The 9329-nt window shown below is 42.1% G+C and overlaps 1 protein-coding gene across 2 annotated transcripts in view; it reads right to left on the reverse strand.

Annotated features, from left to right (window-relative positions):
* mllt1a (MLLT1 super elongation complex subunit a) overlaps nt 1-5047 on the reverse strand; it is a 29579-nt gene extending 24532 nt beyond the window's left edge. For both annotated transcript variants that reach the window (XM_021603956.3, XM_021603955.3), the window contains exon 1: nt 4920-5047. In XM_021603956.3, the coding sequence (XP_021459631.1) occupies nt 4920-4931 (12 nt within the window). In that variant the 5' untranslated portion in view covers nt 4932-5047. The remainder of the gene's footprint in view (nt 1-4919) is intronic.
* Nucleotides 5048-9329: the final 4282 nt, after the last annotated feature.

The following is a 9329-nucleotide window of genomic DNA, read 5'->3' on the forward strand; positions in this document are numbered from 1 at the left end:
GGCTACAAAAATAATATTTTTCGAAAAAAGGAACATTTGCTGTCTAACTGGGAGTCTCGTGAGTGAAAACATCCGAAGCTCAAAGGTAAACAATTTAATTTGATTGCTTTTCTGATTTTCGTGACCAGGTTGCCTGCTGCTAGCCTTGGCATAATGCTAGGCTATTGATAAACTTACACAAATGGTTGTCTTGCTTTGGCTGTAAAGCATATTTTCAAAATCTGAGATGACAGGGTGATTAACAAAATGCTAAGCTGTGTTTCAATATATTTCACTTGTGATTTCATGAATATTTTCTAGTAATATTAATGTCCGTTGCGTTATGCTAATTAGTGTCAGTTGATGACAACACTTCCAGATCCGGGATGGGTAGGTTTTAACAGTGTCCAAAGAAGGTCCAGAAGTATAAAGAATGGTGTTGTCTACGTAGAGGTGGATCAAAACATCACCAGCAGCAAGAGCGACATCATTGATGTATACAGAAAAAAAGAGTTGGCCTGATGATTGAACCCTGTGGCACCCCCATAGAGACTGCCAGAGGTCAGGACAACAGGCCCTCCGATTTGACACACTGAACTCTATCAGAGAAGTATTTGGTGAACCAGGCGAGGCAGTCATTTGAGGAACCAAGGCTGTTGAGTCTGCCAAAAAGAATGTGGTGATTGCCAGTGTCGAAAACCTTGGCCAGGTCGATGAATACAGCTGCACAGTAATGTCTCTTATCGATGGCGGTTATGATATAGTTTAAGGACCTTGAGGCTGAGGTGCACCCATGACCAGCTCGGAAACCAGATTGCATAGCAGAGAAGGTACGGTGGGATTCGAAATGTTCGGTGATCTGTTTGTTAGCTTGGCTTTCGAAGACCATAGAAAGGCAGGGTAGGAAAGATAGTCTGTAGCAGTTTGGGTCTAGAGTGAAGAGAGGGGGATGATGACCGCGGCAGCTTTCCAATCTTTGGGGATCTCAGACGATACGAAAGAGCGGTTGATCAGACTAGTAATAGGGGTTACAACAATGGCGGCGGACAATGTTATTAAGAGAGGGTCCAGATTTTGTAGGCCGGCTGATTTGAAATTCTCAATTATCGCGGATTTATCGCCGGTGACAGTGTTTCCTAGCCTCAGTGCAGTGGGCAGCTGGGAGGAGGTGCTCTTATTCTCCATGGACTTTAGTGTCCCAAAACTTTGGAGTATGTGCTACAGGATGCAAATTTCTTATTTGAAAAAGCAGGCCTTTGCTTTCCTAACTGCCTGTGTATATTGGTTCCTAACGTCCCTGAAAAGTTGCATATCACAGGGGCTATTCGATGCTAATGCAGTATGCCACCGGATGTTTTTGTACTGGTCAAGGGCAGTCAGGTCTGGAGTGAACCAAGGGCTATATCTGCTCCTGGTTCTAATTTTTTTTGAATGGGGCATGTTTATTTAAGATGGTGAGGAAAGCACTTTTAAAGAATAACCAGGTGTCCTCTGACGGAATGAGGTGAATATCCTTCCAGGATACCCGGGCCAGGTCGATTAGAAAGGCCTGCTCGCTCACTAAAGTGTTTTAGGGAGCGGTTGACAGTGATGAGGGGTGGTCGTTTGACCGCAGACCCATTACGGACGCAGACAATGAGGCAGTTATCTGTGAGATCCTGGTTGAAGACAGCAGCGGTGTATTTGGAGAGCAGGTTGGTCAGGATGATATCCATGAGGATGCCCGTGTTTACGAATTTGGGTTGTACTTGGTAGGTTCATTGATAATTTCTGTGAGATTGAGGGCATCAAGTTTAGATTGTAGGATGGCCGGGGTGTTAAGCATGCTTGAGCTGTTAGATGGGGGGCAATCAGTTCACATATGGTGTCCAGGGCACAGATGGGTGCAGAAGGTGGTCTATAGCAAGTGGCAACGGTGAGAGACTTGTTTCTGGAAAGGTGGATTTAAAAAAAGTACAAGCTCAAAATTGTTTGGGCACTGACATGGATAGTATGACAGAGCTCTGCAGGCTCTCTCTGCAGTAGATTGCAACACCGCCCCCTTTGGCCGTTCTATCTTGTCGGAAAATGTTATAGTTAGGGATGGAAATTTCAGGATTTCTGGTGGTCTTCCTAAGCCAGGATTCAGACACGGCTAGGACATCCGGGTTGGCAGAGGGTGCCAAGGCAATGAATAAAACAAACTTAGCGAGGAGGCCCCTAATGTTAACATGCATGACACCAAGGCTTCTACCGTTACAGAAGTCAACAAATGAGAGCGCCTGGGGAATGGAGCTAGGCACTGCAGGGCCTGGATTAACCTCTACATCACCAGAGGACGAGAGAGACGTTAACCAAGAGTGGCCACTCAGATAGCAGCTAGCTAGCTGCGATGGTCCAGGTGAAAAGGTTCAGAGCTTGTGGTAGGAATCCAGTGATATGGAAAAAAATAAGTCAGATTTGCTCTGGTTTGAGTTGCGCTGTGCAGACTGGCGAGAGTTATCCGGCTAATGGTAGCTGATGACTGCTAGCAGTGGCTAGCTGACTACTAGCTAGTTAAACTGGCTAGCTACTGTTGGGGGTTCCGGTTCAAAAGTAAGGAAAATAGCAGATCCATACCACATTGGTTGAGGCAGATTGCAGGAGAGTATGTTGAAGTTGAGGTTAAGAAAAATATTTGCAAAGATATAAAAAAAAGACGTACACGGGTCACAAGACGAGGACAAAAGATGTCTGACTGCTACGCCATCTTGGTTATCGCATCTAAAATTCATCACAGGTTGTTTCTTTCTGACCATTTTATTTATCACAGTAAGTTACTTAACTGTTACCCACAAATTATATGACAGAGTAAAAACAGCTGCATTGGACTTTCAAGAAAAGGAAAATAATTCTATACTACAATTTCAAAAAGTTTGTTGTTCTGAGATGACAGACTACATGCTGCAGTGACCAGGACAGCTACTAAAAAAGGAATTGTGGGGACACACACACACACAGAAAAGGCACTTTATGTCCATGCCTGAAGAATGTGGGGATTTGGCCCCTTCTTTCCACAGTGCCCATGAGCTGTGACTCAGTGGAGAGATTAGGGGACAGGATTGAGATGAGCTGGTCTGGCACTCTCAGCCTCACACACCCCCTCCCTGGCGTCTCGCCCAGCCATTCTGTGGCGGTAATGCCCTTTAACTCCAGACACTACCACACCCTGGGTCAGTGCAGCAGCCATGGAGCCCCTCCACATCAACCAACCAGCTCCCCAGGATCACTGGCCATCACCAAATACAGCTAAGAGACAACCCGCAATTCAGACACTGACCCTCACAGATCAGAGATCATAACAAAATAGGTCTGAGATGGTTGACATTGACAAAGACTCAAGGAAAAAGACAAGAGCACCGTTACCCTGATGCTTATGCAATAAAGATTCTAGATTCATAACAAAAGAAATCACAGATGCAGAATGACATTCCATAATTTAATTTGGTTTACTTCCCACTTCCCAGCAAGAACAAGATAACAAAAAACATTCAGCCGCCATCACTGTGGCAAGTGAACCCCCCTAGGAAATGAACTCCTTGGCAGACAAGCAGGCTCTTACAACAATGAATCCCCACGTGCCATGAAAATAACATGACAAAGGAAAAATAATCTTAAAGTCTCCTTTGATGAGGCACACAGACAATGAAAACAGACTACTCCATCAACAGAACAGACACACCTGCAGAACTTTGAGCTCTGTATGGGTGGACAGGCCCCACCAGACACCACAGCCCTTACAGAGATCTTACTCTAGTCTACTCCAATTACAAAGCATGCAACTATCCCACCACTATCTGGTTTGAACATGACCATCTCTGGTGTATTATTGTGAATTTAACTGTGATTTTGATAATTGCACAAATCGTACAATGACAGAACACAGACTTTATGATGCACAACAACATTTCCTGAAATAATTAATGTAGCCAGAGGGCAGTTTTAGCAAAACCAAATAATTGTAGTCTAGATTTCAGACAACTTGAAATGCACAAAAATACAATGACTATCTTCTTGGATGTTTCATGATTGTTGATGGATAGTTTTATATTTTTCTTTTGCCACTATGGGTAATCAGGCTAAAAATATGAGTCCTTGTCACGGAATTCCATTCTTCAAAGGGGTAACACCGGACAGTGACATGTTCCCACAAGTTCATGCCATGAGTCACTGACTTTGATATGGAAATAAGAGTTTGCATTCTCATGATCAGCATGTTTTCAAACTCCTACCTAGAGTAACAGCGGAACTACTGACATGATATTTTGAAAAAAATAAGATGGACTGCTAGGGTCTGTCAATGGACAACGATGTGGACATAGTTCATGGTCGTTCTTTCATGTTTTCACCCAACCAACCACAGTATACAGCTAGCTGTTACACACGCAATCTGTATCTACGATTTTCAAATATCTTCATTTTTGCATAATCTTTGCCTTTAAGCTGGTGATGTGATTCCCGCTTTTCAATTCCTCGCCGCTAGATACACACCCCTCCACCCAGACCTGGAAAGATCAATCCTTTCCACCGGTGCCTTGTAGCGAAGGGCCGCGAGAGCGTCCCTAACAGGTAGTAAGTAGCTCGAGCTAAATTAGGTTACGAACCGGGTAAGGAGTGAGTATGTCTTACTTTCACAATATATTATACCATAATACACAAGCAAGCAAGAAATCCCTTTGTATGCCCGTCTGATTGTGTGGCTAGCTAGCAATGCTGAGTGAGGCTAACGTTAGCCAGCTCGCTATGTCAAATAAAGATGTATGCGAGTGTGGCTAGCTAGCAAAGCGCGTGAGCCAACTATGAGTTCGATTAGCAGGATTTTTTTTGAGCACCAGGCATTAATTTCTGTCCCGGGCGCAGCCTTCTAGCATTCTTTCGGTTAAAATTTCAGGATTCACGAGGGGACATAAAAGTCACTTTACCTGATTCTCCATGATTCTGTGGCTTCAGTGATTGTTCTATTTATTTACAGCGGCGTTTCGCGATAGGTTGTTCCCTGCACCTCATTGTGTGTCAAATTCAGCCTAAAACCGGAAGCCAGACAGCACCCCTCCCCTTCCAGACGGCTGCTGGCAAGCAACCAAAACAGAAAGCTTTCTTATCCAATCAGATAGGCAAAAGTTTAAGTCGTTTGTATTGAACCAACCATAGCACTTCAAAGGTGGGACTTCTCACGAGCGACAAGTACATTCCAAGTATTTTCTGTATCGTCTAGGAGTGACAGGGAAGGCTGGTCTCATATACTAGACGTAGCATAGTAAATTAAAAACAAAAGGAGAATGGCTGGTCGGGGTGGGTGTATAATGCGAATGTCTAACAACCCAAAGGACAACTTTATCATTTTAGCTAATTAGCAACTTTGCAATACTTAGGCCTACTACGTTTTAGCTACTTTGCAACTACTTAGCATGTTAGTTAACCCTTCCCCTAACCATAACATTAGCCTAACTCCTAACCTTAACCCCTAACCCATAGCCTAGCTAATGTTAGCCACCCAGCTAACGTTAACGTTAGCCACAGCAAATTGGAATTTGTAACATCAAATCAAATTTTATTGGTCACATACACATGATTAGTAGATGTCATTGCGGGTGTAGCGAAATGCTTGTGCTTCTAGCTCCAACATTGCAGTAATATCTAACAAATTACAGAACATGGCGGGCCGGACGCAGTGCACGCTGACCAGGTCGCTAGGGGCACGGTGTTTCCTCCGACACATTGGTGCGGCTGGCTTCCGGGTTGGATGCGCGCTGTGTTAAGAAGCAGTGCGGCTTGTTTGGGTTGTGTTTCGGAGGACGCATGACTCTCGACCTTCGGGAGTTGTAGCGATGAGACAAGATAGTAACTACTAAAAACAATTGGATACTACAAAATTGGGGTGAAAAAAGGGGGTAAAAAAAACAATTTACATTTTAAAAAGTATACAGTATATACACATGAGATGAGTAATGCAGATATGTAAACATTAAGTGACTAAGATACTAAGGTAGTTTTCCCCGGTAAAGGACTGGGCAGACTGCACCGCATATCAAATGTATTGCAAATTCAGAACATATTGTATGAATTGCAATTCGTACAATATCATAGGAATTGTAATTAGTAACATATCATACGAAATAGATGATGGACATCCACAAATGAATACATACCAAACGAAACATAACATTGTATCATACTAATTTGAGTGTCCCTGATTTTCGTTTACTATATTACGTCTACCTCTGAGTCCAGGTTGGACAGGGAGCTTGTCTTAATAAATAAAGCAATAAGGAAGTGGATCCAGATGTGAAAGGCACATTGGATAAATCAATGTAAAAGCAGTGATCTGATATATTCACAGATAAAAAAAATATATATCAAATGTTTGAATATCTCATAAAACTGACGTTAATTTAGCATAAAACAGTCTATTGAATCACAAACGAAAATCATATTGCCAAAGGAGTTCTTGTCCCCAATTGCAAGTACCTAGGTAGATGCATGCCAATTTGGGATATATGAGGAACATTATTGAAACTGAAACATAATCATAAATTATAATCATAACGTAAATTGCAATACATAACACTCATTGGTGACATTGACATTGATCGTAGAAATGAAGGACATTGATTTCTAGTAATGGATGACATTTAAAAACAAATTTGATTTGCTTCTAGGTAATACTGAGTATTGCATAGCATAGCATTACATAGGCCCACATGATATTGCATATAGGCCTATATCAGAACACCCAAATATGTCTGTTTGGTTTGATACCATAATAACTTTAGATGCACAATCGAGAGCATCCTGTCGGGCTATATCACCGTCTGTCTGGTACGGCAACTGCTCCGCCCACAACCGTAAGGCTCTCCAGAGGGTATTGAGGTCTGCACAACACATCACCGGGGGCAAACTACCTGCCCTCCAGGACACCTACACCACCCGATGTCACAGAAATGCCAGAAAGATCATCAAAGACAGCAACCACCCGAGCCACTGCCTGTTCACCCCGCTATCATCCGAAAGACTGAAAAACAGCATCTATCTCAAGGCCATCAGACTGTTAAACAGCCATCACTAACATTGAGTGGCTGCTGCCAACTCATCTCTAGCCACTTTAATTATTAAAAATTGGACGTAATAAATGTATCACTAGCCACTTTAAACTGTGCCACCTTATATAATGTTTACATATCCTACATTACTCATCTCATATGTATATACTGTACTCTATACCATCTACTGCATCTTGCCATCTTTATGTGTATAAGGTAGTGTTGTGAAATTGTTAGATTACTTGTTAGATATTACTGCATGGTCGGAACTAGAAGCACAAGCATTTCGCTACACTCGCATTAACATCTGCTAACCATGTGTATGTGACAAATACAATTTGATTTGATTTGAACTTCCACTGCTTTACGTTCAAGAACAAGTGCTGAATAAAAACAACAGTGAGATCCCACCTGCCACAGATTGAGTAGGCGTCCATCCCAAACTCTGACACCTTGACTTGAGCCGAGCTGCATTTCTTTAAGCAGAGTGTGATGCAAAGATTACAAAAGACAGACTCAATCTTCTTTCTCTAGTGCTTCAAATGTGGTGGTGTACTGGCTCTATTTCCAATGGTTAATCTGAATAGAGAGCTGCATAGCTCCTAATAGAAGACGTCCACAGCTTCACAGGGACACAGGGCCTAGAGGCACTCCGCAGTGGGCCTGTAGCGGGGGACACTTTGATGTGTGATGACCAGGCCACTGCTGATGGACAGAGGGTCAGAGCTTTCTATCAGCCCTGGCCTCTCTGTGTCACTCACACTGATCCAGTCTTTGAGGCATGGATCAGTCTTTATGAAACTCCCATCTGGCTGTCAGAGACATATAAATGTTATAATTTAGTCAATCACTGTTTTGCGTCTCCAACGATTGAAGTGGTTACCATGTTTGATTGAGTCATCACTGAAAGGGGTTTATCAATAGAATTGTATAACATGTACAAACACACACACACACACATACTGTGTATACACTAAGTGTACAAAACATTATTAACACCTGCTCTTCCATGACAGACTGACAAGGTGAATCCAGGTGAAAGCTATGATCCGTTATTGATGTCACCTGTTAAATCCACGTTAATCAGTGTAGATAAAGGGGAGGATACAGGTTAAAGAAGGATTTTTAAGCCTTGAGACAATTGAGACATGGATTGTCTATGTGTGCCATTCAAAGGGTGAATGGGCAAGACATAGTATTTAAGTGCCTTTAAGTTGAGTGTGTCAAGAACTGCAACGCTTTCCCGTGTGTATCCATAATGGTCCACCACCCTAAGGGCATCCAGCCAACTTGACACAACTGTGGGAAGCATTGGAGTCAACATGGTTCAGCATCCCTGTGGATCGCTTTTGACACCTTGAAGAATCCATGCCCCGACGAATTTAGGCTGTTCTGAGGTCGAAAGGTGGTGCAATGCAAAATTAGGAAGGTGTTCCTAATGTTTTGTACACTCAGTGTAGCTCATTCATAGGGGTTGTTGTTAGCCATATGTAAGTCAATGGTTGTTACATATTTACAACTTTACAGAGCTTACAAAATAACATTTTAGAAATACTGTACCCACTGGACACAGACATCAGTTTAACGTCTAGTTTAGATTTACATTCGGTTGAGTTGTCAACTAACATGAATTCAACTTGAAATCAACACAAAATGTCACTATGCCATTGGATCTAGGTTAACAGTTGGGTAAAAAAAAAAAAGTACAAAATGCCCTTACATGGATTACTTTTTGCAAAACCAATCAGTTTCCACATTGATTCAACATCATGTGGAAACAATGTTAATTCAACCAGTTTTTGCCCAATGGTTAGTCTGTACACGAGATGTCACTGTTGCCTCTGACAGTTTATGAATATCATGTTCATGCCAATTTCTTTGTGTCAGACCAGATAGGAATTTGAAAACATGTGTACAATGTACCAAATTATTTAACATCTTTAGGAGGGAGTTCTGGTGGGTTTCCAAATATGTGTTATTTTAGTAAGGATTCTAATACAAAACACAGCAGTAAAAATAGGTAGATAAAAAATATATATATACAGTTGATGTTGTAAGTTTACATACACTTAGGTTGGAGTCATTAAAACTTGTTTTTCAACCACGCCACAAAATTCTTGTAAACAAACTATAGTTTTGGCAAGTCAGTTAGGACATCTACTTTGTGCATGACACAAGTCATTTTTTTGCAACCTTTCGGTTACTAGTCCAATGCTCTAACCACTAGGCTACCCTGCACGTTGTTCATAGGAACTTTTCTTTTTTTCAATCAAAAGAGAGAACTACATTCTG

This window comes from Oncorhynchus mykiss, chromosome 5 (assembly GCF_057628025.1).
Source record: "Oncorhynchus mykiss isolate SJ-2025 chromosome 5, ASM5762802v1, whole genome shotgun sequence".
Classification (NCBI taxonomy): domain Eukaryota; kingdom Metazoa; phylum Chordata; class Actinopteri; order Salmoniformes; family Salmonidae; genus Oncorhynchus; species Oncorhynchus mykiss.